General features: G+C 53.6%; 13 protein-coding genes across 13 annotated transcripts; 6 read left to right on the plus strand and 7 right to left on the minus strand.

Annotated features, from left to right (window-relative positions):
- The first annotated feature begins 182 nt into the window (after positions 1-182).
- On the plus strand, positions 183-1,392 carry BO66DRAFT_429600 (SDR family NAD(P)-dependent oxidoreductase). Its single transcript, XM_025650463.1, has 2 exons — positions 183-325; positions 456-1,392. The coding sequence occupies exons 1-2, from the start codon at positions 262-264 to the stop codon at positions 1,283-1,285; spliced, it is 894 nt and encodes a 297-aa protein (XP_025502763.1). The 5' UTR covers positions 183-261; the 3' UTR covers positions 1,286-1,392.
- Positions 1,393-1,394: 2 nt separating this feature from the next.
- Positions 1,395-2,899, minus strand: BO66DRAFT_352050 (NADP-dependent oxidoreductase). Its single transcript, XM_025644765.1, has 2 exons — positions 1,759-2,899; positions 1,395-1,701 (listed from the first exon to the last, which is right to left on the minus strand). Exons 1-2 carry the CDS (start codon positions 2,590-2,592, stop codon positions 1,453-1,455), a joined length of 1,083 nt encoding a protein of 360 aa, XP_025502764.1. The 5' UTR covers positions 2,593-2,899; the 3' UTR covers positions 1,395-1,452.
- Positions 2,900-3,469: 570 nt separating this feature from the next.
- On the plus strand, positions 3,470-4,290 carry dprC (the record flags this gene model as incomplete). The annotated part of the gene is made up of 2 exons (XM_025643225.1): positions 3,470-4,081; positions 4,153-4,290. Coding segments are annotated over 2 exons (750 nt in total), but the record flags the coding sequence as incomplete, so codon positions are not given.
- Positions 4,291-4,714: 424 nt separating this feature from the next.
- BO66DRAFT_118046 (uncharacterized protein) lies at positions 4,715-5,249 on the plus strand. The gene has a single exon (XM_025641882.1). The coding sequence runs from the start codon at positions 4,761-4,763 to the stop codon at positions 5,127-5,129; it is 369 nt and encodes a 122-aa protein (XP_025502766.1). The 5' UTR covers positions 4,715-4,760; the 3' UTR covers positions 5,130-5,249.
- On the plus strand, positions 5,250-7,950 carry BO66DRAFT_118047 (uncharacterized protein). Its single transcript, XM_025641883.1, has one exon. The coding sequence runs from the start codon at positions 5,369-5,371 to the stop codon at positions 7,841-7,843; it is 2,475 nt and encodes an 824-aa protein (XP_025502767.1). The 5' UTR covers positions 5,250-5,368; the 3' UTR covers positions 7,844-7,950.
- A 527-nt stretch (positions 7,951-8,477) lies between these two features.
- On the plus strand, positions 8,478-9,646 carry BO66DRAFT_429604 (glutathione S-transferase; the record flags this gene model as incomplete). Its single annotated transcript, XM_025650464.1, has 3 exons — positions 8,478-8,515; positions 8,589-9,043; positions 9,133-9,646. 3 exons carry the CDS (start codon positions 8,478-8,480, stop codon positions 9,504-9,506), a joined length of 867 nt encoding a protein of 288 aa, XP_025502768.1. The 3' UTR covers positions 9,507-9,646.
- A 755-nt stretch (positions 9,647-10,401) lies between these two features.
- BO66DRAFT_376539 (MFS transporter) lies at positions 10,402-12,225 on the minus strand (the record flags this gene model as incomplete). Its single annotated transcript, XM_025645710.1, has 5 exons — positions 10,402-11,331; positions 11,399-11,716; positions 11,774-11,888; positions 11,949-12,011; positions 12,062-12,225. The coding sequence occupies 5 exons, from the start codon at positions 12,223-12,225 to the stop codon at positions 10,480-10,482; spliced, it is 1,512 nt and encodes a 503-aa protein (XP_025502769.1). The 3' UTR covers positions 10,402-10,479.
- An 824-nt stretch (positions 12,226-13,049) lies between these two features.
- BO66DRAFT_439653 (fungal specific transcription factor domain-containing protein) lies at positions 13,050-14,761 on the minus strand (the record flags this gene model as incomplete). Its single annotated transcript, XM_025651170.1, has 4 exons — positions 13,050-13,118; positions 13,198-13,489; positions 13,630-14,250; positions 14,304-14,761. 4 exons carry the CDS (start codon positions 14,759-14,761, stop codon positions 13,050-13,052), a joined length of 1,440 nt encoding a protein of 479 aa, XP_025502770.1.
- Positions 14,762-14,881: 120 nt separating this feature from the next.
- Positions 14,882-15,342, minus strand: BO66DRAFT_472348 (Zn(II)2Cys6 transcription factor domain-containing protein). Its single transcript, XM_025652939.1, has one exon. The coding sequence runs from the start codon at positions 15,179-15,181 to the stop codon at positions 14,981-14,983; it is 201 nt and encodes a 66-aa protein (XP_025502771.1). The 5' UTR covers positions 15,182-15,342; the 3' UTR covers positions 14,882-14,980.
- A 274-nt stretch (positions 15,343-15,616) lies between these two features.
- Positions 15,617-17,313, minus strand: BO66DRAFT_392763 (ATP phosphoribosyltransferase). Its single transcript, XM_025647599.1, has 5 exons — positions 17,100-17,313; positions 16,957-16,991; positions 16,338-16,826; positions 16,137-16,274; positions 15,617-16,079 (listed from the first exon to the last, which is right to left on the minus strand). The coding sequence occupies exons 1-5, from the start codon at positions 17,114-17,116 to the stop codon at positions 15,844-15,846; spliced, it is 915 nt and encodes a 304-aa protein (XP_025502772.1). The 5' UTR covers positions 17,117-17,313; the 3' UTR covers positions 15,617-15,843.
- A 322-nt stretch (positions 17,314-17,635) lies between these two features.
- On the plus strand, positions 17,636-17,901 carry BO66DRAFT_439655 (40S ribosomal protein eS28; the record flags this gene model as incomplete). Its single annotated transcript, XM_025651171.1, has 2 exons — positions 17,636-17,696; positions 17,798-17,901. The coding sequence occupies 2 exons, from the start codon at positions 17,636-17,638 to the stop codon at positions 17,899-17,901; spliced, it is 165 nt and encodes a 54-aa protein (XP_025502773.1).
- Positions 17,902-18,770: 869 nt separating this feature from the next.
- On the minus strand, positions 18,771-22,834 carry msh3 (mismatch repair protein MSH3). The gene is made up of 3 exons (XM_025652940.1): positions 21,708-22,834; positions 20,550-21,640; positions 18,771-20,483 (listed from the first exon to the last, which is right to left on the minus strand). Exons 1-3 carry the CDS (start codon positions 22,522-22,524, stop codon positions 18,999-19,001), a joined length of 3,393 nt encoding a protein of 1,130 aa, XP_025502774.1. The 5' UTR covers positions 22,525-22,834; the 3' UTR covers positions 18,771-18,998.
- Positions 22,835-23,306: 472 nt separating this feature from the next.
- On the minus strand, positions 23,307-25,091 carry BO66DRAFT_376550 (uncharacterized protein; the record flags this gene model as incomplete). The annotated part of the gene is made up of 1 exon (XM_025645711.1): positions 23,307-25,091. The coding sequence occupies one exon, from the start codon at positions 25,089-25,091 to the stop codon at positions 23,307-23,309; it is 1,785 nt and encodes a 594-aa protein (XP_025502775.1).
- Between the last annotated feature and the right edge of the window lie 126 nt (positions 25,092-25,217).

Consider the following 25,217-nt stretch of genomic DNA (forward strand, 5'->3'; position numbering starts at 1 on the left):
GATGATGATGCCCCAACAATCCCTACATTAAACCCACTCAATCACGCCAGCCAGACGATTCTTCCATGTATTACCATCATGTTCAATCGCAGTATTCTGTTGCCACGCTCTCTCGGTGCGTCATTACGCCATCGCCCAAGCAAGCTATATAGTCGTCTTTCTCTCCCCGCCAGTGCGACTGCATCACCCAGAGCATTCGCAACCTCACGACCTACCCCATTTACAGTGACCACACCTCAATTCAAGAAATCCAAAACCACAATGGCAGCGGAAGTCAGCAACACCAACTTTACTTTGGAGAGCCTGTTCAATGTCAAGGACAAGGGTACGTTTCAACCTCGAGGCCTGTGACCCCAAGTATAACGAAAGCATTTCCGAGCTCTCGCTCCATACCTTCACACCCACTGCCCTTCCTCCTTTGCGATACACCTCGTACTAACACGACCCACAAACAGTGGCCCTCATCACCGGTGGCGGCAGCGGCATCGGCCTGATGGCCACGCAGGCGCTGGCCACCAACGGCAGCAAAGTGTACATCACAGGGCGGACGTCGGAGAAGCTGGAGCGGGTGGCGGAGCTGTACGGCGGCAAGGCCGTGAAGGGGGAGATCATCCCGCTGACGGCGGACGTGACGGACAAGGCCAGCATCCAGAAGCTGGTGCAGGAGATCTCGTCGCGGGAGTCCGGCCGGCTGGACATCCTGATCAACAACGCGGGGATCAGCAGCAGCACGCAGAACACGGAGCACGACAACGCGGCGGACCTGAGCAAGGCGCTGTTCGACGAGAGCTCCTCGCCCGAGGAGTGGGAGAGCGTCTACCGCACCAACGTCGTGCACCCCTACCTGGTCACCTCGGCCTTCCTGCCCCTCCTGCAGAAGAGCAGCGAGCAGGCCCACGGCTGGAGCAGCACCGTCATCAACATCACCAGCATCTCCGGCATCGTCAAGACCAGCCAGCATCACTTCGCATACAATGCTTCGAAAGGTGCGGCCATCCATCTCACCAAGATGCTGGCCCATGAGATCTCGAGCTCCGGGCTGCGCATCCGGGTGAATAACATCGCCCCCGGCGTGTTCCCCAGTGAGATGACTGCCGGGAAGAGTGATGAGAAGCAGAAGAGTGCCCTGGAGAAGCAGAAGTATGAGGGTAAGGTCCCCGCGGGACGCCCCGGGAAGGATGAGGATATGGCCAGTGCCGTGTTGTTTGCCGCCACCAACCAGTATCTGAATGGTCAGACGTTGGTTGTTGATGGAGGCTATGTTTTGGCTGCGGGTACTGTCTAATTGTGGCTGAGTGTGTGGAAATGATTAATGTCTTCTTACGAGAATGTCTTATGTCGATAATGGATCGTGGCGCTGGGGTTGACCCCAAGCTGGTCCCTAATGGTATCATATCATCTCTGATTTCTTGAGTACGCTTGCTTGTAGTTACCGTGATGTAACTCCTCAGCCTACAACTTAGCCTTTTCCACCTTGATCGCCTCGCTCTCAGGCACCACCTCCACCATCATCTTACCCGTATTTACACCATTGAATAGATTGATCAACTCCTGGGGCGTGGTCTCCAGCCCCCCCTTCACGATGTGCTCCTTCCGCTTGATCTTCCCCTGACTCAACCACGTGCCCAGCTCCCTCAGCGCAGCCGCGTACTTGTCGGCGTAGTCAAACACAATGAACCCGCGCATAGTGATCCGTTGCGACTATGGTTCGTTAGCAGCCATCATCCATTCCACCGCACCGCTCGCTAGGATACTCACAATGACCATCAGATAATTCTTCGGCCCCTGGGGCTTCTCGACATTATACTGGCTAATGGCGCCGCAAATGACAAAGCGCGCGCCCTTCGCCGCGCGGAACAGACACGCATCCAAGATCTCACCACCCACATTGTCGTAATACACATCAATATAGTCCGGAGTCGCCTCCTTGAGCTGCTTGCGCCAGTCCGCATCCCGGTAGTTGATGGCAGCATCGAACCCCAGCTCCTCGCGCAGGAACCGACACTTGTCCGCGCTGCCGGCGATGCCGATCACGCGCTTCGCGCCCTTGATGCGCGCGATCTGGCCGGCCACCATGCCCGTGGCGCCGGCCGCGCCGGACACGACGACCGTATCGCCGCGTCGCGGCTGGCCGACCTCGGTCATGCCGAAGTACGCCGTCAGCCCCGTCATGCCCAGCACGGACAGCGCGTCCGTGGGCTGGCACCCGGCCGGGATGGTGATCTTCTCGATCGCCTTCGCGGGCAGGATCGCGTACTCCTGCCACCCGGAGTGCGCCGCCACCCACTCCCCGGCCTTGTAGGTGCTCGCCAGCGCCGGGCCGACCCGCAGGATTTGGGCGATGCTCTGCCCGCGCATCACGCTGCCGACTTCCACGGGCGCGATGTACGACCGTTTCGCCGTCAGCCATTGCCGCATCGCCGGCTCCAGGGCCAGGTAGTGGATGCGCACGAGCACTTGATTGTCCTTCAGCGGCACATCGTCGGGGAGGGTCGTGGTCTTCAGGGTGAAGGTGCCGGTGCCGTTGAGCGAGGGGTCGATGGCCGCTTTCGGCGGGTTGGTGTAGATCAGTTGGCGGTTGGTGAGAGGCATTATGGGTGGGTGGTTTGTTCTTGGATGAGGATGGGACTGTGGGTATTTCGGAGTTGGTCTTGATGGAAAGGGAACGGAGATGGCGAGGAGAATGGTCGAAGGGGGTTGTCGGCTCAGATTATGGATTGGAATGGATTGAACCTCGGCTCATGGAGAAGAAGCTCTTTGAGGTAAGATGTCCGACCCAGAGGGTCGCACAGCCGAGGTGGGGTGTGACATCTGGGGATTAGTGCTGAGAATTGGAAAAACGAGAATTCGGACCCTTAATAGAGAAGGATAGTATCTTAATACGAAGAGGAGACAGCAGCCTTAGTTTGTATAGAGAGTGGAATTGCAGTCGTGAAGAAAAGTGGTGCATAAGTAGATAAATATGACTAAGTCAGCACAAGCGGGCATAACTTATCTTCTTGCTATGCCCGTCCATGACATCATCCTTCCTCCCTCTCTAATCGATAAGATAGATCACCTGATCGGCTGCTCCAAGTATTCACGAGTACTTCCAGACTTGTATGTTAAGCACTCTTGAAATGCAGCACTGCAAGCCTACCTTAGGTCATTGTGTCGCTCATCTGAAGAAGGGACTGTCGATCCACCAATCCACGGCACAGGGCCTTTGTCTGACTGGTCACATCCCTCCCACCCCACGGTTTAGAGAGCTTGTCCCCAGGGGACGACACTTTATGATCAAATTGACGTCACCGGCTCGCGCGATGATGTCGATGTCGCTCATTTTGCCTTCGATGATGGCTATATAACACCCAGAAAGTGACAGGTGGAGTGGACCAACAAAGCTTGAATCCGAATCACCCATCACCTTTTACCTACCATCACGATGAATACTACTTCGCAGACCCCATACTTCGACACCAACGCCGCGGCCACCGGCACTGCTACCCAAGCTGGTATCACCAGCACAGGCGATGCCAGGACCGGCCCGGCCCCGACCACTGCTGGCCCGCATGGCTCCGACATGGCCAACAAGGCCGATCCGCGAGTCGACAGTGACCTGAACAACCGCGCCCAGTACGCCCCCGGCACGACCACCACGGGCAACGTGCACCCGCAGGCCACCGCGGGGACCGCAACCACCTCGACTTCGGGCACCTCGACGCGGGGCCCGCACAGCTCCTCGCTGCTGAATAAGCTGGACCCTCGCGTGGACAGCCGCACGGGGGAGAAGTCCACCAAATCCACAAACCAGTCGGGCTCGGGTGCGATGCGCGAACCGACCGATACGACAGGCACCGGCACCGCGGGCGGAGTAGGCTATCAGCCTACGGTGCCGTCCTCTAGCCAGGGCACGCGGGCGGCCGGCGGTGCTAATCCTAGTACTACCGCTACCGCCCCCGCTGACACCACCAACAATGTTCCTACTACTGGGACTACCGGCACTGCTGGCACCGCTGGCACAACCACAGCTGGCGGTCAGTCGGCGCGCACGGGCGAGAATGTCGGGCGCGGGGTTAAGTCGGTAGCGGCGGGGATCCACGTAAGTCACTAATCTCAATAATCACTGGTTGCAGCCTTGCACCTTTGCAGAAGCTGACGGGCCATTAACAGGGGGCCGGAGAATCGCTCCGCGGTGGACTAAACGCAGCTGTCGACTCAGCCTTTGGCCATGATCAGGGTGCGGCCAAGAACGCAGCCATTGCGGACAAGGGCGAGCGAGAAATTGAAACCGGGCGATTTGGGCGTTCGCACTGAAACAAAATTGGCCTCAGCTCTAGCTCGGGACTTCTAGTTCGGGATTTTTCTTATGCGATTACGATGATACGACTGATGCTTGTTGCTTGATTGTTCTCTTTGATTAGTCGACAGAGTGGATCCAGCCAGATGGCTGCCTGTTTGTAGCCAACGATTGTCGATTTTCGATTGTGATGGTGTAATGAGTAACGATGTACGGAGTACAGTACTTTCTTTGTACAGTACTAAGTATGTATAACTGTATATGTTATGTGCACTGTGTACGGAGTATGTATGATGAAGCAGAGTGTTCGTGTTTCCTTGGCGCACGAGGTAGCTTGTAGCTAATGTTACGGACTGGGTCATCGCCAGAGTCAGCTTTTCCTTATACAGCATGAAACTCGGCTGAGTTGAATCCTTCGCCAGTTTACCAGCTTACCATTGCTATTAATACATAACATCTGCTCTAAGATGTCCAACTTAAGATGGCTTACCAAACGATCTTTCAGATGACGGGGGAAGGAAAGCTTCGCCCTGATCCACTGTCGACTGAGTGGTTTCTCAGCCTTCCGGCCCTCCCGGGGCTGTGCCGGTGGAACCGTTTTCTTTCTTGCTCTTCTCTCTCTCTCGTTCTCGTTTTCGCCATTTTTTTTTCTCTCCAGCTACTCGTATTCGTTCTTCTTTTGCTCTTTTTTTTCCTTTTTTTTTTTCTCTCTCTTCGCTTTTACATCATCTTCCGAACTGCTAGGTTATTTTCTCCTCCAATTCAGATTTACCCCCCTATCTTCCGATCTCAGTTACTCCTCCGTTCCTCTCCTTGCTGCTTCTTATTGATTCTATCCCTCTATCGTTAATCAATAAACTAGCGATGGCTCCACCTCCGACGGCTCCGTAGTTCTACTTTAGCTTCACCTTTTCCTCCTCGCCCCTCCCATCATCATCCACTTTCACATGGAGCCTCTGTTGACTTGCCTGAATCCGTGCAAGCTATTGCGTCGTTGCTTCTCCAATTCCCTTCTTATCTATTGGTGCCCGCCCCTCAATGGGTAGATTCTCTCCTTCAACAACCTCATAGCATCCAACATCACTCACCATGGCGGTGCACATGCAACCGGCTGGTGGTCATACCAGCTCCGATAGCGAAGACCCGTCTCTTCGCGATCCCACCCGGGAGGATGAAGCATACGATATGGTTGGGGTCAGTATTAGTCGAACTCAGAGTCGCATGAAGGCCCGTCGCACGCCAGCTGCCGAGAAATCCCGCGTGATGGACCAGCAGGGCGGATACTTTGATGCCATTCCCGACTCTCCCGAATCCGACAGTGGTCTCTTTGCTAGCCATCTCACCCAAGAACCCGAACAAATGCAATCCTCGCAACCGCATCCTGCGCAACCGCATCCCTCGCGAGGTGCCAAGGAGAAGCTGAAAGACCATCGGAGCAGCTTTACGCGCTCTCTCCTCAAGACCAGTCTGCCGCTGCGCCCTCGGGCCTGGTCCGGCGACTCCATCACCAACCTTCGTCTGAAGAAGTTCCTACCGGACTCGTGGACGAAACGCATCGCCAGCCAGCCAGCGCCACGCAACGTCAAGCCTGCTCCCGGGCCGGCGCAGAGACGATCTTTGACCGACGAGTCCACGGACGAGCCCATCTCCGATCTCAAGCCTTTGGCGGGGGCCACCGCCGCCCGCCATTCGTATGCACGGCGGCCGAGTGCTGCCGTCTCGGGCAAAGCGCCGCCGATGTTGCGGCGCTCATCCTCTGATCAGTCGCTCTATCTGCGACGCTCCTCCACAGCCTCCTCGCTGGAACAGCGCCCTCGTTATGAGCATATTCATTCCCAGGTAAATAGCCGCTTCAAGGCCATCAAGGACAGTCTGCAGGACTCCAGCAGTCGACTTTTAAGCATGCCCACCTTGCACCTGCAAGATCTCCGCAGCGACTGGGGCTATCGGCCTTTCCTCTCCGAGGTCTCCCATCCCCGAAAGGTCCACGAGGAGGAGCCTGTTGCGCCGCATGAACAACCGCCAGCTGACCCGACGGGACCCTCGTCGCTGCCACCACCACCACGCACCCGTTCCCCGCGATCTAGCTCCAGTGCCCAGCACCCTCGCCTAGCTGACGCTATGGATGATCTGACGGGCGACGTCGTCATTCTAGGAGGCTATCGAGGCTCAGTTCTGCGTTCTGCCAAACCTCCGCAGCGCCAATTGTGGGTACCGATGAAGGTCGGCTTGAACCTGCGCAAAGTCGACCTCGAGGTGGGTCTGAACCCGGAAGACGAGGAACGGATGGAGGAGACCATCATACCGTCCGGAGTCTTGTCGCATGTCGGGCCCGTGGACATCTGTCGCCGCCTGATGAAGCGGCTGCAGAAGTGTCCCAACTCGACGCGCGGGGATCTGCGCGTCTGGGATTACGGCTACGACTGGCGTCTGAGTCCGCACCTCCTGGCTAAACGGCTGATCAAGTTTCTGGAGGGCCTTCCAAGCAATGCCCCGGGCACGCCCCGTGAAAAGCGCGGGGCATACGTGATCGCTCACAGCCTGGGAGGGCTGATCACGAGACATGCCGTCAACCAGCGGCCCGAATTGTTCGCTGGAGTTTTATACGCTGGAGTACCGCAGCACTGCGTCAACATCCTCGGGCCGCTGCGCAACGGCGACGATGTGCTGCTGAGTTCGCGTGTCTTGACGGCTCAGGTCAACTTCACCTTCCGCACCAGTTTTGCCTTGCTGCCCGAGGACGGGCACTGCTTCATCGACCAGCGCACCAAAGAAGAATATCGGGTCGACTTCTTCGACGCGCAAACCTGGGATGAGTATCGACTATCACCGTGCATCAACCCGGCCCTGCCGGTGAGTAGCCCCAGCCGGGGCTTCGTGAAAGACAACCTTCCTCTTATCAGCAAACGTCTCTCAACCGTCCTAAACAGCAAAGAAAGCCTTCCGAGCAGTGGATCGGCTTCCTCATCTGATGGCGGCGAGGCATCCAACTCTTATAAGCCAGCACCGAACCAGAGTGCCAACCCACCGACCGCAGCGGCGATGAAACCCGCCCCTGTGGCGCCTCCCGCCGTCGAAGGGGCTATTGGCCCCAACTCTAACCTACGCGGTTCGAGCAACACCAAGGTCACCACCGCCGTGACCATCCCGCGGGCCACCGCTATTACCTACCTCGAGCGCACTCTTGCCGAGGTGCGACGCTTCAAGGAAGAGTTGGTCTTCGATGCCGCGCATCAAGCGAACAATCGGTATCCGCCGTTCGCCGTGCTGTACGGGAAGTCCGTGCCCACGCTATACGGCGCGCGAGTCGCCTCGCGGGAGGCCATCAAACGGCAAGACGCGTACGACGACCTGGCCTTTGCCGCGGGAGACGGAGTGTGTCTGGCGTCGGCGGCCATGCTACCCTCCGGATACCGTGTGATCAAGGGGGGGTTGGTCAAAAGCGAACGAGGCCATGTCGGTCTCTTGGGAGATCTGGAAGGTGTGGGCCAATGCCTGCAGGCGTTGATCCGGGGTCGCCGAGAAGGAGTGGGACTGGGGCAGTCCCCTGGTTCTTCGTCTTGATTGTTGTCTTTTGCCTATACCCCTCGCCCCTTCATTAGACGCACATATTGCTTACTGGGAGCACCTTAGACTCGATACCCTCTTACTATTTATTGTTTATGACTATGATGGATGACATAATGAAAAGTGATCTAAGCGGATGGATGGTTGGACCTGTCCGCGGCTTGACCTGTGCATATTGGCCTGAATCTCCTCTCTGTGCTATGCTATTTTTATGTACTGTACATACATATTTACATTTACACTTGAGCCATATACTGTATACACTGCACTATCAGTTCCTCAGTCTCTATGCTCGCCAATCGATTCATTAGCAGCAAATACTTGGAAAGTTCAAGATCAGCAAGGACGTTCAAGGCCGAGGATAATGACGCCAGCCACGTGGTTAGCGCTTACCGAGCCCGATCCGGCCGCGCAATGGTACGACTCGGGATGTACACTCCTGTAGAAAGTCTAGCCCAAGGCGAGCTGATGACAGCACTGCAGAAAGTCCAGCCTACTCGTGAAAACACTATAAAGTACGGAGTGCCTACGATCCAATCCCTTTCCCCTCTTCCTCCTCCTCCCTCCAAGTTTCTCCAATTCATTGGAATTCAAATCATCCACCCACACCCCCCGTATCCTCTCAAACAAAATGTCCGCCAACCGCGGCGCCACAATCATCCTCCACTCGTGAGTTCCCTGCAGTTCCTCTCTCCACAACCCTCCCCAACCCCTAACCCCGGGCCCCCCGGGGGACTCAAAGCCTCGAACGCTCCCGGTCCCAACGCATCCTCTGGCTCCTCGAAGAACTGCGCCTCACCTACGAGATCCAACCGTACAAACGCGACGCCACGCAGCGCGCCCCGGCCGCCCTGAAGCACCTGCACCCGCTCGGCAAAAGCCCCGTGCTCACCATCGCGCCGCCGCCCGCGACAGCCCACCACCACCACCACCAACAACAACAACAACAACCACCCCCGCTAATCCTCGCCGAATCCGCCGCCATCATCGAGTATCTGGTGGATCATTTCCTCCCCCCGCCGGCTCCGGGTGCGGATCCGCACCCTCCCCCAACGCTGACCCTCCCGCCGCGCTGGACCGCCGGCCGCGAGAACCAGCCCGGCGGGGAGACGGCGGCGTGGCTGCGGTACCGGTATCTGATGCATTACGCGGAGGGGAGTTTGATGCCGTTGGTTGTGGTGCGGGTTTTGATGGATGGTTTGTTTTTGCACCCCCCCCCCCCTTTTGCTTCTTCAGGCAAGGAGTCTCGATCCGCTGACAATTTGGTGGCTGGTATGGGTGTGTAGTGGTCAAAACCGCCCCCGCGCCGTTCTTCATCAAACCCGTGCTCGGGATCGTGCCGGCCATTGTGAACAGGGAGTATACGCGGCCGAATCTGGAGACGCATTTTGGGTTCTTGGAGGCGCAGTTGGAGAGGATCGCGGGGGAGGGGGCGGGGGCGGCTGCTGCTGCCCCTGCCTACCTGACCGGTGCGCGGTTCACCCCGGCAGATATCCTCATGAGTTATCCGTTGGTGATTGCTGAGGAGATCAAGGCGATTGATCCCTACCGGTTCCCGCGGCTGCGGGGGTATGTGAGGGGTTTGAGGGGCATGGAGGGGTATCGGAGGGCTGTGCAGGTTTTGGAAGAGGTCGAGGGGCAGGGGTATAGGCCTTTTTGATGCGGTTCTGTGGGTGTAGGGTAGTTGGTGGTTGTTGGGGGTGTCGAGGGCTAGTCGTGGGGTGGAAGTATTCGAAATGGATGGCTGGAGTGCCGAGTACAGTACTACATTATAGATCTCTTGTTGGGGAGGGGGGGAGGAAGTTGTGATCCTCCAGGCAAGGCCGCCTGGGCGCGGAGCTGTAGTAATCGAAGAACATCTCCTCTCTGCTGTACATCCGCCAAGCATAGAAAGTTGGTGTCAGTATGTGTTCCCTCTAGCTTGAACTGTCTGTGGAGAAGGACCATATTAATGGTCGCTGGGCCACTCATACTCATGACCTTCCGTACTATCTCGCATTCATACTTAGCCCGGAGCTTGTTGAAGATCCCGAATCTAGGGTTAGCGTGGCGCTAACCTCAATATCGGGGGAACCCCCGAGATCAGGGTTAGTCGGTCAGCAACATACTTCCCTTTTCGCGAACAAGCTGTCAGAGTTCCGGCCTAGAACGAGTAAGCACATGGCTGAGTGAGTGTTCCTTATGACTTGCTCCACGGCTGACGTGCTGACTGGTCGTAATCGCGGGTATAATGGATCGATCTTCGGTGGGTGCCAAGATCGACTGTGAAGCTCTAGATCAAGGGTACAGAGGTCGAGTTAGATTGAAACTAGGATCGCTCATTTGGAGGGGAGATACTGGGGATGACAGGGAAATCTGAGGATTACGCTGGTAGGAAATCGAGCTACAGATTTCATGTCGGAATTGGGTGAAGTTGCTATTCTTAGGTTGTGGAGTCGGATCAAAGAGCAATGATAGGACATGCCTTTCGATCACTCACTAACACCCATCCATCCTCCCTTTATCATTGTAGGCTACTCTACTCAAGCATAGACTGGTACAGCTGCCACCCTACTAGCAACCACAACCAAAACGTGTGCCCACATAATCATCTATCCCGATAACTGCAAGACGGATCTACCCACACCACACGATCACACATCCACAGCGAAACGCTGCCTGAGACCCTTGCCAACGCGACTGAAAACGATGGGCAACGGAAGCAGCGCCAGCGTGACAAACCCCAGCAAGGAGTTCCCCCACCCATAGCCCAAAGCCGCGTACATGGGCGACCCGGCCAGGGGCAGCAAGGCCCCCAGCAACGAGCGCGTCACGGTCACGGCCGCGGTCCCGGAGGCGGCATACCGCGGGTACGAGTCGATGATGTACGTCTGCAGCGTGCCGAAGATGCCCACGATCCCGAACCCGAAGGGGAAGAGCCCGATGATCGGCACGATCCAGTGCGTCTGCGCTTGCACGGACCAGCCGTACCAGAAGAAGGAGACCGGCACGCAGATCGCAAAGTAGATGCTCAGGGACAGCCGCATCTCGGGCTCGTAGACGCCGTGGTTGCGCTGCTTGTGCCGCGCGATCGTGCGGTCGCTCAGCAGACCGAAGACGAGCTGGCCTGTGAGGAAGCCCACCCCGATCCCGAGATTGGCTAACCCGCTGATGTCGAGGCTCCAGTGGTATGTACTCTGGAAGACATCGGTGATGGTGGTGAAGAGGAGATAAAGGCATCCGTAGACGACGGCGATGTAGACGGCGATCATCGAGACGATCGGGGATCGAAATAGTAGTTGGAGAGGCATGGACAACCTGCGGGATAAGGGCAGCTTCAGCTTGTCGCCTTGCGCATCGAAACAGCTCCGCAGATCGGATCGGCCGAGAGCTTTTTGCAGCCTTGCAGTCTTGCGGCGGATGAGGACCGTGGGGTTTGTCTCGCGATTGAAAATCACGGCAAGGGAGGTTAACGTCCCACCGGCTATGACGAGGACCCAGAAGACCTATACTCTGCTCTTAGATATGGCGCGCGCATGCAAGCAAGAGAGACGAATGTATCGGAATACCTACCCATCGCCATCCGGCTCTTTTGGCAACGAATCCCCCGCAGATGGGCCCGAGGACAGGTCCGAACAATGGACCGGCCTGATAGATCGACATGGCAAGGCCTCGCTCTTCAGCCACGAACAGGTCGGATACGACTCCGCCGCCTGTAGCAAGACATGCTGAGCCACCAATGCCCGTCAAAAGTCGGAAGCCGATCAATGCTCGAATGGAAGGGGCCAGCGCGCAGCCGATTTGGAACAGAACAAAACAGGTCGTTGCAATGTTGAGAACGACCGTACGGCCAAACATCTCGCTCAACGGAGAAAACAGAAGAGGTCCAGCCTATACAACCCTGGTAAGCACTCTCACATGAGCTTAGGAGAGTACGAGAGCACGTACAATATAGCCAAACAGGTAGCCCGTCACGGAAAAAGTCTGTTCAATCGAGGATGTATTCCCAAATTCTTCTCCAGCAAACACTGCAGCTGAGGCAAACACAGAAGATGCGAACGGGCTATCGGAGGGGTATAGGTAAGTTATAGGTCTGGGAGTATGCGGTAAGGTGATGGTGTACCTAACTAGCGTGATCATGCTAATCAAAGCAAGCAAAAACCACTTTCGAGATGCCGGATAGTTCCTACCATACACTCAGCACCGCTGTTCAAAACAGGTGTAGCCATCACCTACCTCGGATTCGAAGGGTCTTCCTGACTTTCCCACCCAACAACTCCTATGCTCAGGTCGGTCTCTGGATACTCCTCTCTGGCTTGACTTAAGGACATTTCAGCACCTGATTCCTGCTTTTCTCGCTTGTCTTCCAGAGACACCACCACAGTCTCCTGTTCTTTCATAACGCTGAGATGTTGGGTCTTCTCTAGCACCACTTCAGTGAAGCAGTGAAACAAAGACGATTGCTTGCCAGACGGCACCCACACTTCATCAATCCTAAAATTGTCTGTTTGGGTCCATGGCTCTTTTTATTATGCAGATAACATCGATCCATGACTCGAAAGGGCAATGATTGGTTTGCATGGGCAATAGAAGGCACTTCCGTAATGGGCATGAGATCCGAAGTTTGGGTTAGCGTCTTTCTGCCCTTATCCTCTGACGCCCTCGGGTCCCGCTGGATAATATCTATAAAAGTTCGTAACAAACACCGTCAATTCTAAAAAGTGGAGGCACATTATCTTCTCGAACTATAATCCTGAGAAATAGAGACTGAAAGGGTAGAAGCTCTCGTCCCCGTCGAAATCAATGTCTTCATAGCCGGCCGACTGCGTATAGTAGTCAAACTGCTCATAAATTTGCTGGTCCACATAGGGTCGTGCCTCCATAATATTTGCGCTCTCAACTGTGCCTATACGTGGTTCAAGATGTACGGTTTCAGGCTGCGTCGGGAAGGGTTCTTGCGGGACATCTGTGATTCCTCACATTGTCGCAGTATCCCCCTCACGCAAAAACTGCGCAGAAACGGGGGTGGTTGAAATTCCAAAGTGTCCACTGCCCTGCTGTGGAGCTGCGTTGGCTGCAGGCGGTTGGGTTTGTACAATTTTTTCCCATGGATACCGCAAACCCCTAGGCTCTTGGCCGATTGCTGGGTTCTCAATGTGTGCTCGGCATATTTCTTCTCGATTGGACTGATTGGCAAATGTCCTCGCTACCAAGTCAATCGTCTCTAGATAGGTTGATTCTCCTGCGAGACTAGCTTGATCACCTGCACTCGCCAGCTCTTGCAATTTTGACCCTTGAGAGAGTGCAGTCGTCAGCACCTAGTCAAATTGATCAGCCTCAATGGAGAAGTTGCTTCATAGAACATAGCATACCGTCAAGGCGATGTGCGTACGTTGCGAGTGGATACAATAAGGTCGAAGAGTGATAAGCATGGCCCTGGCTATATCCAGCTCGGCCTCGAGATATCGCACCATTTTAGAGGTCTTATCGATAAGAAGAACGTACAGAAGTGTGAGTGCAGATGTCGAGATCATATGTGCCACTCGCCACTGCGATCCAAATAGAAGACCATGGCGGTGCATATCCTGCGCGAGACGGATGATATTACAGCTTGCACGAATCCCGGCCAGTGCATGATTTCGGCCTTCTTGCTGTTTGTTGTGACTTTCAAGTAGGTAGTGCATGAACGGTCGGTATAGGTAGACTTGAGTATGAGCAAAGGTCATGCAGAGTTCGTACTACGCCCTGTAGCTTGTGATGTTTTCGTACAGTTGATGGCTTTGCGAACTTCCAAACCCCCTTACCTTCGAGACCAGTGACTGTCCTCATGTTTTGCTAGTATGTCACGAATTGCAAGGTGCTTGGCCCATCTCCGTAGCTCGTCCTCGAATTTGAAAACGGCATCCTTGGTGACAAAGTGCTTCAATAACTCGCTCGCATCCCGATGCTGCATAGTGCTTGGAGGATATAGGCTCTTCACAACTCTGTGAAGAATCTCATGAAGTTTCAGGTAACTCAGATGACTCGGTATCGTTTCTGGGACCTGAACACTCTGCTTGGCCCCTACACTTTCTTGATCTGGCTGAACACTGACGGCTATAGCCTCGGGATGATCCATCCCTATCTCATCAGCAGGTACAGGCTTTGGGAGGCCGCACATGGAAGCTAAAGTGACCAAAAGTTGCCATATAGCCCAGAAAAGAGATCGTTTGGTCTCGACAACGACCGGACTATCTGTCTTACTGGGACGGTGCAGGCCCATGCGAAAAGCCAAAGAAAGCATGTGAGAAACATACGTGTAGCACCGGGATAATCTACATGTGCTGATGAGAAAGATATTCATGAAAAAAATGGCCTGCATGGCAAAAAGATTATCACAAGATTCGAGGTCAACCATATCGCGGCAGGTTTCGAAGTACTTCAAACTGTTGTAGTCAATATGTGGTCAGTAGATCTGTTTCCGTGGGAGGCAACACACCCTTCAGCAAGCGAGCCCCCTAATGGCTCCGCGGGGTGATGTTCGTTGTGTTTCTCGAATAGGCAGCCTACCGCCATCAGCGAGTAGAGGAGGGGAAAGTGGTTAATCTCTGACTCTCCGTAGTCTTCTCTATCGAGAGAGTACAACAACTGAAAGACAGAAGTGAAGGTGGGACGATGCAGAGCATTGTAGAGTAAGTGCGCATCCAAAGCCTGGTTGACTAGGATCTGTGCCCTCTCGCGCTGTGGGAGAGGCGCAGAAGTCCTCGATAAGCAATTTGGGACTCCTAGCAGAAACAGCCTGGGAGCCAGTCGCTCTTTCACGCGCAATCTGCTTTCAAAGTCGATGCCTGGGGAGTCTCCGAGTTCTAGCTTCAGTCGTTCTATAAAAGACCGCTCTCCGGAAGACCCATGGTGTCGTGCTTCCAGCCGGCCCTCTTCTCTATCGAATTCATGCATGACTCCCGGCGTGTCTGACTGACAAGCAGCAAGCTGCGAAGCGTCTGCATCCGAGTCATCGATATGGTTCGAGCTCTTCTGTAAGCTCGGCTTTTTGCCTGGTCTGGCGAAAGTTCTGTGGTCCAGGTCGGCGTGTCTTTTCCGATGTGTAACGCGATAGATGCACTCTTTGGTTATTAGTATGTTATACATAGGTTGCTTTGCAACGAGTCCTTAGGCTTATTGACAGTCCCCGAGGCTTGAGAAGCTCCTACCGTGGAAAGAATGAGAGCAATGCTTGCAGGGATGGGTCCCGTCGCATTTGACCTTCATCTGTCGACATAGCTCACATGCTTTGCGAACACGATCATTGCGGCCCGGCGATTGATCACTTTCTCCTTCAGCCCCGTGCTTTAAGTTCAGATCAAATGTATGAAACATCAATACAATATGAAAGTGATTTTACAGCACAGTTGACAATTGAAATGATAGAACTGCGTCGCAAGCTCTGGTAAGTGGACTTGAACTCCGCTGCGGTTTGATTACTTGCCGCTCGGATGGATGGCACATGATTGTATGCCCTTGATTTCAGGCAACGATTCCTTGGCACCACAAAAAAGTGCCTCTCCACTCTCTGGGAGTGAGGTGGGCAATGGATTATATCTTTATTGAATAGGTTTCAATTCCAAGACAGCTGTCAATGATGGGGGAAAATGGAAGAAACTCAGATGAAGGTTGGACAATTGTGACGGGCCCGGAATAGTCTCCGCGGAGACACGTGACTAAATGCGCAGGTATATATCTCTGAAGCTTGCAAGAAATTGGCCCGGTTGAGGCCACTGCCATAGAACATCTAACTACTCAATCAAAGCCTATGAAATCATCAACAACTCGATAGGTGTCTAGCCTTTATCCCGAACCAGCCACTTCACATTTTGAACCCAATCCTTCTATTTTGAACAAAATGCTGGGTAATCACATAAGAGGAAGTAAAACTAAGAAATAAATATATCACGCCCAATGCAAAAAGGAGATCATCATGAACGTGCACAACCAAGAATGAATGAAAACAAGCGCTGCCCTGAACTTAGTGACATAGCATTTTAGGCAGCTCTCGAGTTGGCGATGTTCAGGACGAGAATGTCCGTGGCGCCAACCTTAATCAGCTCATCCATGACGGTAGCAATCTTCTTCTTCTCAACCATTGCGCTGACGGCCACCCAGCCATCCTGATCCAAGGCAGTCACCGTGGGGGCGCGCTTGCCTGGAGTGATGCTGGAGGCGGTCGACAATTCCGCGCGGGGGATGTTGTACTGGCACAGAACGTACTTCTGGGCGGCTGTGAGGTAGAAAGCCGTTAGTGGTTAATTCACCAAGACGAAGGGGAAAGACATACTGATAACACCACGAATGCGGGAGGCGATCAGGTCAACCAGAGGATTCTGGGTGTTCCGGGACTTGACCAGCACAGAGATGGTCTCAACAACGGTGTCAATGGCCTTGAGGCCAGCAGCCTTCATGGTCTCACCGGATTCTATACAGAAACACGGATCAGCTATTGCATCCTCCAAGCGAGGTGATACTAGCCTGCACGTACCAACCAGATCGACGATACCATCGGCCACACCCAGAGCGCAGGCAGCCTCAACACTGCCACCGACATACTTGATCTTAGTCTTCGGGCTGCCTTCAACCTCAGCCTCGAGCTTGGTGAAAAAGGCCTCGGTAAGGGCAGTGAAGCTGGTAACGACGTTACGGCCCACCAGCTGGCGGGCTTCCGTGATGTTGCCCTTCTCAGGAACCTGAACCTGCAACTTGCAGGCGCCGAAGCCAAGGTCCATCACCTCCTCCACGCCGGAAACCTCATCGCTGGGAAGCTGGGCATCGTGCTCGGCAACCTGGTCGCGACCTGTGATACCGAGATCCACGCGCCCTTCGCCCACGAAAGTCGGAATATCAGCGGCAGGAAGGAAAATGAGCGCAATCGGCAAGTTCTTCACCAAGGCGATGTCCAAGCGGGTTTCGCGACGGAACTGGATGTCGGCACCGGCCAGGAGGTCCAAGGTAGCTTGTTGAAGACGACCCTCTGTAAAGGCAAGAACAGTATTAGCTTGAAACTTCTTGTACAGGTGCAACAAGCCAATGCTCGGATCTCATGGAAGGTATTGAGGCTTCTTGCGGCGGAGGGGAGTGAGTGAGTCATGGCGGGCACTTGCTCTTAGGGACGGCGAAGAGTAGTCTTCCTTCGAGGCTGTTGGGAAGAAAAAGGTTAACATGATGACAGTTCTAGTGACCAACAGTAATTCTGTTGTCTGGGGTTTCACGCTTGAACCATGCCGGTTGACCAATTGACACTTACTGGTTGACGAGATCCATTTCGGTCGATGATCGGTGATGCGCGGGGTAAGTTACTCGGGGCGTAAAGTGTGAATAGGACACCGGATGGAGAAAGAATTGGTCAAATTGGGGGACAGCAAAAAGCCCTAGATGAAGCGGATACAATCCGGCAAAATAGTACTCTGACAAGAGTGAAGTAGGCGTGGTGGTGAGGGGAAAGGCAGAGGAGAAAAGCAGAGGGACGGGGCAGCGACTTGGACATCAATGCGGCAGAAAAGACAGACGGAGAGCGCCGGGCGAGCATGTTCTGCTGCCTGAGGCACACAGTACCCCTCCTGCTTGTGCCTGATGTACCAGGCCAGCTATTCATGCCTGACGGGCGAGGCAACACTAGCCCTGAGCCCTCGTCTTTTTCCCAAAGGGGAAATGCAACCCACACAAGCGCGCAATCCCGTTCGATTTTCACCGAGCGGCTTCAACTTCTATCAACCCGGTCCCCCTTCGCCATCTTCACCTCCATCCCGTCAGTCCTTTGCTGCCGTCACGCCCAACCTCAAGATGGATTCCGCCAAGCAGCCTGCTAAGCTCGTCAAGGTCACCCGTGTCCTCGGCCGTACCGGTATGTTGACGATAAACCGCTTCGCTGGCAGCAGTCGCGCTGCCGCAAAAACGCCTCTCTCGCTGTGCGGTCAACGCTGACTGCTCTCGATTTCACAATAGGTTCCCGTGGTGGTGTCACCCAGGTTCGCGTCGAATTCATGGACGATACCTCCCGCAGCATCATCCGTAACGTCAAGGGCCCTGGTATGCGATTCTCCGTCTGATCAATTCTTCTGTTTTCGTTATTCGCTTGCGCTCGGCATGACCCGCTTTCTCCGACCCTTTGACAAGAGAGATATCCCAAAAAGAAAGAGCTTGGAATTGAAAACGAGGAACGCGATCGGAAAATCAGCCAACGAAGACGGGAAAGTCATTCGACACCTGGGGAGGAAATTCGTTCGACGCAGAATCACTCGGGACAAATTTTTGGGATATTCTCGACCGGCGGGAAAGGAGAATTTCGGGTCTTCGCCAGAGTCAATCCGACTATAATTTTACGTCGCACATGGGAAAGGCTAACACGGGTTTTTTCCCCGCAATCTACAGTCAAGGTCGACGACATCCTCTGCCTGCTCGAGTCCGAACGCGAGGCCCGCCGTCTCCGTTAAAAATCTCCTCAACTCTCCGAATTTTCTTATCTTCTTCCCTCTCGAGGCTATGTACCCTTGCTTGCGTTGGAAATGATTCTGGGGGTCGGGAAGGCAATAAAAAACATCTCATGGGCTGATGCGGCATCCGGGTTGTGATGATTTGCGTTTGCTTACCATTCTGTGTTCCGATATACCAGGGTTCCATAGAAGAAACAAACGAGACCGAGATCAACCTGAAATACAAAAAGGAAAAAAATTTGAAATCCACCGGACCTTTGAGATAGATACCAGGGACGATATCAGGCGGCCCACGATCTGGAGCAAAAATGGATCAAGTTTTGATACTACGGTTTCCGCTATACCATGGAATCCCGCTTGTTCGAGGGTTGATCGTTTCACCTTGTTCACTCTGGGCTCGCGCGAAAACGATTACAGGCATCGGTAAAGCTGCAAATTCAAGGTTCAAAGGCTTGGACGCGATCTCATAGAATTGCTACACGCTTGCTTGTCCAGTAGATCTAGCTCCGGTAACTATAAGGACGTGCAACCTCCGGAAAGCAGCACACGTAAATTTGCTTGCGACGGAGGGGACTTGATAAGGTGCCGTAATGACATAATTTGGAGTATTGTCAGGTCTATACATAATGGCCGTTGTGCCTTTGTTTTTCATATATTCCTGCATCAAATGTGATACGCGAACATCAAAAGCAATGTTGCGAGTCGATTAGCATCTACAGCTGCTCTGCGCTGCTGATAAGTCGATCCATCAATCCCTCATCGTCCCCGCTCGTAGAATCGCCCACAGCTTTCCCAACTGCCGAAACAAGACCTGCCAATTTCCGGCGACGGATTCTCTCCTCGAGCTCTTTACTCTTCTGACGCGCTTGCTGTAGGAGCGGACCTGGAAGATTTGCCAATCGCGCCACGTTGAGTCCATAACTGCGATGCGCGACTCCTTCTCGCACCTCATACAGGAATGTGATCTCTTCATCCTGACCGGTCCCCGATTCGGTGAAGTGCATGTGCACGTTTCGTAGTTCATTGTCCGGGAACGAATGTACCAGTGATGAGAGGTGCTGGTAGTGTGTGATGAATAGGGTGAGGCTTTTGATAGAACGAACCATATAGTCCAGAACCGCTTGGGCGATTGCGACACCGTCATGGGTGGACGTGCCTCGGCCTAGTTCATCCAGTATGACGAGCGAGCGGGGCGTTGCCTGCTTGAGTATATCTGCTGTTTCAGAGAGCTCAACCATGAAGGTGGACTCCCCAGCCAGCATATTATCAAACGCACCCATGCGGGTGAACACAGCGTCTAACATGCCGAGCTTTGCGGACTGCGCAGGCACATAGGAGCCAATCTGGCCCATGATGGCGATAAGGGCAACTTGTCGCACATAGCTAGACTTACCGCCCATGTTGGGACCAGTGACTAGAAGTGCGCGGGTCTTGTCACTCTCCAGATTGATGTCATTTGGCACGTAGCTGTCCAGCAGTAATTGCTCAACCATAGGATGGCGGCCTTGCTCAACATTGATGCATGTGCTATCCGTGTATTGAGGCTTCACATACCCAGGCTGGCCCGCGATAGTAGCTAAGGATATCAAGCAGTCCAGTGTGGCTAATGCTTGTACACAATCACGGAAGGCCTGATATTTGGCGGCTATGTCAGCAAGAAGGGCACGAAAGGCTCCATCGCAAGCCGCAGCCAGCGCCTCTTTATGCTGGTCTCGTTGTCGAATGAGCTGAATAACCTCGGGCGTGTGAAACCTCGACACCTTTTTAGTACCGCTAATCTTCGCCCAGGACGCAGGTACTTTTTTAATGAATGGTGAGCTATTATCAACTTCGATCAGGTAGTCAATGCCCGCAACGGACTTATACTCCACTGATTTTTTCCCGAGCTTTTCACCAGCAACGTTGCGGTGTTCCTGTAAGTCATGCTCGACGCTTGCGATTCCCAGCTTGTGGTCACTGATGTCTTCGGTTTCTTCGGCTTCTCGGAAGAAGGCATACTTGTCATCATTCCGTGCGGCGTGCATATTGATCTTATCCAGAAACGACACAACATCATTCAGAATTGTTGGAAGGGAGGCTATAGCTTCGCCTATCTGAGGGGACTCAAATCCCGCATCCGCAGCGCTCCTGATATCCGCGAACTCCTGCGCAATCATTTGCATGGTTTGGAGCACAGTAAGGAGCTCGGGCCGAGTGCACTGCGATCAGGATCTTAGCATCTATACACAAACACTATATCACCTGGGTACGAGAAGAAAACTCACCTTCCCATAGTAAATCCTAATGAGGCTCTTCTCCAAGTCACTCTTGATCTTGGCAAACAAGCTTTTAAGTCGCTCGACCATGATAGTTTTTTCCGGGCTTTGCAGCTCTTCAACAGCATTGACCCTCGCTTCAAGAGCCGTCTTATCCAGCAAAGGGCGTCCGACCCACTTCCGAAGCAGTCTTTGCCCAAAACGAGTCTGTGTGCGATCAAGAGTCCAGAAGAGACTGCCTTTAGTAGTGTGGTCGGTCTGGTTTTGGTAAACCTCGAGACTCATAAGGGTATTTCCATTAAGAAGCATATGTGATCGCGAAGAGAAATGCTGGAAATATTTGGTCAACTGGAACACATACTCCAAGCCGTACTCTTGCAGATGTGTTATCATGGCGGAGAGGCAGATGGTTATCTGCTCAGGTAAATTTACCACCTTCTGAAGAAGGCTACTCGCCTGCACATCGTCTTCAGCACTAGCTGCCTTCATCTTTCCAGCATAAAAACTCGAAACATGACTGTGGGACTCGGCGGCGGCTGTTTTCGACTTGGAAGCCCGCTCCACACGAGTCTTATCACCGAATACATTCAACTTGCTGCCCGAGAGATGCTTAACCAGCTTCTCCGTAGCTCTGGAAAGTTCTCCCACAATCAACACTTCACAAGGCGCAATATGAAGCAACCTGGTTTCGATTTCGGTCCTCATAAAACCATCTTCGAAATCATCATAGATTATGTCCCCTGTGGCAGGCTGCACAGCGACAATGCCGACCTGGACCTTCTCGTCATTGCCCCATCCCTTCGCATTCGTCTCAGTGATGCAAAGCAAGTATCCTGTTGCTGGGGACGCGCTGCCAGATGCCGCAGGCCCTTCCAGACCGTCAACGTCGTCGATATATGTGCCTTTCGTGTACAAACTTGTGAGTCTGCGTTCAAATGGCGCGTTTCGGTTGTCACCCGCCGCTTTCAGCGCAGCCGTTTCGATCTGTCTGACGATGCCAACCTTATGTCCGGCAGCGACCAAGCGTTTGACATGCACATGTAGTCGATGGACCGGTATGCTGGCAGATGCAAATCGATCGAGGTGTGCCTCTGAAGGATCTGAAAGGCAAAAAAAGAGCTCAAGCATTAGCGGTGTCTGCGGTCGCGAGGGACGTGGTACACTCACGCTCATCAAAGCGCAGCTTTCCTGGGATACAGACAATCGACAACTCCTTGGCTGCGATCCTTGCATCCTCGCCGAAGAACCGGAACTTATAACCAACCTCCACTACCAAAACCGCATCTTTATGTTTGCGTTTGATGTCAATAACTTGTCTCTCCATTGGCGTAAGCTTACTGGCACCCTTCTTGCTAGCAGATTTGCCTCGAGGTGGGGGGGCGGGCGCCAGATCCTCGTCTTCTTCCCCTTCAGCTGCATCCTCAGTAGACACGACATCAGTCACACCAGTAGCATGCTTGTTGATGCCTATCAAGCAATCTGCGCCGCCCAGCCTGCGCACAAATTTCTGATGCAAATCCTCCAATTCCTTTTGCCTCTGTTTGGCTTCGGTGGGCTCCGGTTCCTGATGTCTCTGGGCCCCAGATCCAGCGGCGGGTGAGCTAGCGAATCTAGAAAGATCCGTCCGCTGGCTACTCTGCGACACTGGTATATGCTCTTCAATAACGGAGGAGCCTGTCTTCGAACCATTTTCCTGGGAGTTGGAGCCGTTCAATTTGCTTCGTTTTGGAGCCGGTGCGACTATGTCATCGTCGTCATCGTCTTCATCCTTCCTGTCCCGAGCCAAATCATCCTGGCGGTTTCGCAATTTTTCGGAGGCCGTCGTTTCCTCCGAGCCAGTTTCCGCGATCTTCGTCTGTCTATCGACGCCGTTGACCGAACCGGGTTGGAGAGGCTGTGACTTCTTGGTGAAGAAGCTGGCGAGTGTCGATTGCTTGCGCTTCGTATTCTGGGAAGAGGAAGGTGATGAGGAAGGTAAAGGCATCTTTTGCCGTGTTCTTCGAGAGTCTGTCAGCGGGGTGCAGCCTTTGTGTGTGGTTTGCTGAAGAGCTTGGACAAGCTCAAGCGAAGGTAGATGAGAAACCGCTGTATACCATCAGCTGCAACCAAGTGGCAAGGAACTCAAATCGGCGCAATCAAAAGCTGTGACAACTTGGCAGCCTTCTGCAGTATCGAGTTTGTGTGAGCCTCCTTGTCACAGTTGAAAATCATCATCACATGCGGGTACTGTATTGTATCAACAGCGCCACTAAAAGTCCACTTCGGCGAAGCTAGTGCCGCTTCAGAACTTCGAGAGCTCGACGCGTGGTCAACGCGCTTTCGTGTCTCCGGGTTGAAGATCGCCTATATTTCTGGCTTATGTAATCCACTACAAGCACTGGACGGTGCACGCAATGGGGATTTCTCTAATGACTTGGAGCTACATAGCCTGTAGGTCTTCGAGTATACCTCGGTTGATGGATATCTAATACTATAGCAGTATACGTCTGCGATGCGATACCTGAACAGTCAACGCAGTAATGAAAGACGTCAGACATCAGCCTCCAGGCAGCGACACATTGTCTCTACTGACATATAGGTAATGCATGATTATAAGAACTTCGCATATAAAGCAGTGGGCTATGTGCCCATAGCAGAGATTCGTCCTATCCTCTCCCGTTGAAGTGTGCTTGGGTGCTGAAATTGAGTGCTGACGACATCGAGAGTAAGCCAGCGACAACATTTTGAGGACGCAGTCGGGCAGGCAGCCATAGCAAGAGTGGAAGATTAACAAGAGCTTTCAGGCAGGTAGAGCCGCTCGAGTTCCCCTTCCTCGGCATCTGAGATTGTGTCTTCAGGGGACTCAGGCCGTGCCTTATAATCTGCTCCCGCCTGTGAGTTCAGGGTACTCAACTGAGTCTCTTCAACAGGTAGTCTGCCCAGCGAGACTGATAGAGGATTGTAGTGATACCCTGCGGGACTATCATGACCTCCAAATGGACTCAAACCGGCAGATTGAGCATTTTGATAGAAGAGCTGTGGCGGGTAACCTATGTCATTTGCTAGATGTTGCTTCATGGCAGGGGAACGCCAGCCCACTGCAGGATCGATGCGGCCGCAGGCATTGAAGAGAGGTTCAATGTTCTCCTTATCCATGGTCTCATCAGCGGTACGTTCTGTGAATGCAGATAGATGAGTAGCGGAGCGGGACGCACACTCGTCCGTGCGGGTTGTGTATTCGCGCAGAAGAAAAATGGGGTGGGAAACGGCAGATGCTGCATATGACAATCCACCACTGATATGCTGGTTCCTCGAGCTTCGCCGGTGCTGTCCTTCCTCGTCACGGTACACTGCGAACTCGTTGCGATCCTTGGGCCCGCTCCTTCTCTTATGGACAGACTTAGCCTGATCGTCTGCGCAACTCCTCCGATATATCGATACTTGGCCCTGACGTGTTTGCGCAGCACTCTGGGTCGAATGCTCCGCCATACACTCGACACCCTGCCTTTCGGTCTTCTTGTTTCTCTTCTTGTTCGGTCCATGTTGCCGACGGTTAATGTTAGCGTCAAGTCGCGAGAGAACCCTCTTGGGGCGGCTGACTCGTCTTTTGGGTATTGGCGTTTCACCCTTGAGCGGGCTACTATCCTCAACATTGCCAGAGATCACCCGTTGCTTTCGGAGGATTCCCGTTGGAGAGAAGACAAGTTCTGTCGGCTCGACGCAGAGGGAGGTCTTTTCCATCATCCTCAAGATGCTCTCATCCTTCTTTTGGTTACGTCGACGCCTCATCTGTTCTGTAGCAGAGTCGAAGATGTCCATCCCGGGCCACAGGATGCCCTTAAGTCTAGCCATCTCATCCGCCCGCTCTTTGTCCAGAAGGTCGGACACAGGCCAGTCAATGCTCTCACTTTCATCCAGGAAGGGGTCGCTTCTGTATCCGCGATTCATTGTGTTTGTGCCGGTCACCATTCTGTCCTCTCTTGGACTTGTGCAGTACGGCATAACAGAAAAGCCATCGTCGTACGCAATCACATCACCTCTGGGCTCACGTTTCCAAAGCTCGTATTCAGTGTCTCTGGAGTCACTTCCGTGCATTGTGTGCGAGTAGGACTGGCACGTCTGGGCGGAAGGGTCTGTGCGAGTAACATAGGATGCAGAGGAGGTTGATCCAGCGTGTGGGAGTTCCAACGGTTGTTCGATGTAGGTATCAGCGAGGCGAGGGTCTATATAGTCCGGAAATGGGTTATGTATCAGGGGGAGAACAGACAGCGCGACGTCTGGCTTCTCGACCTTGACTTCTGCGTGGGTCGTGGGCTTTGTCGATGTCTTCTTCCTTCGAGCTTCCTTTGAGGACATTCGGTCCGAAAGCAGTCTCCCGAGATTGTTGGTCTTATACCAATGGTCATATTCGTCCAGCAGGTCGACTGCTTGTTGCTCCTGATGACTGCGTACCTGAAGCTTGAAATAATGAGAGAGATGGGCTTTTGAAGCGACATGGGTCAGCAAGTGAGATACATCGCTGAACGTGGGACGTTTGGGGCAGATGTTGCATAAAAGTGCAGCTGCATCCATGGTTAAGGGATCTGGAAGGATAAGAATTCGAACTTGAACAAAGCTATCAAGGGAAGCAACAAAGGGTTAAATCCAAAGTGGTGCTTGCATGGATAGGAAGCGATCAATGTGCTAGAATAGAGACCA

The sequence above is a fragment of the Aspergillus aculeatinus genome, assembly GCF_003184765.1.
Source record: "Aspergillus aculeatinus CBS 121060 unplaced genomic scaffold BO66scaffold_31, whole genome shotgun sequence".
In the NCBI taxonomy this organism is placed as follows: domain Eukaryota; kingdom Fungi; phylum Ascomycota; class Eurotiomycetes; order Eurotiales; family Aspergillaceae; genus Aspergillus; species Aspergillus aculeatinus.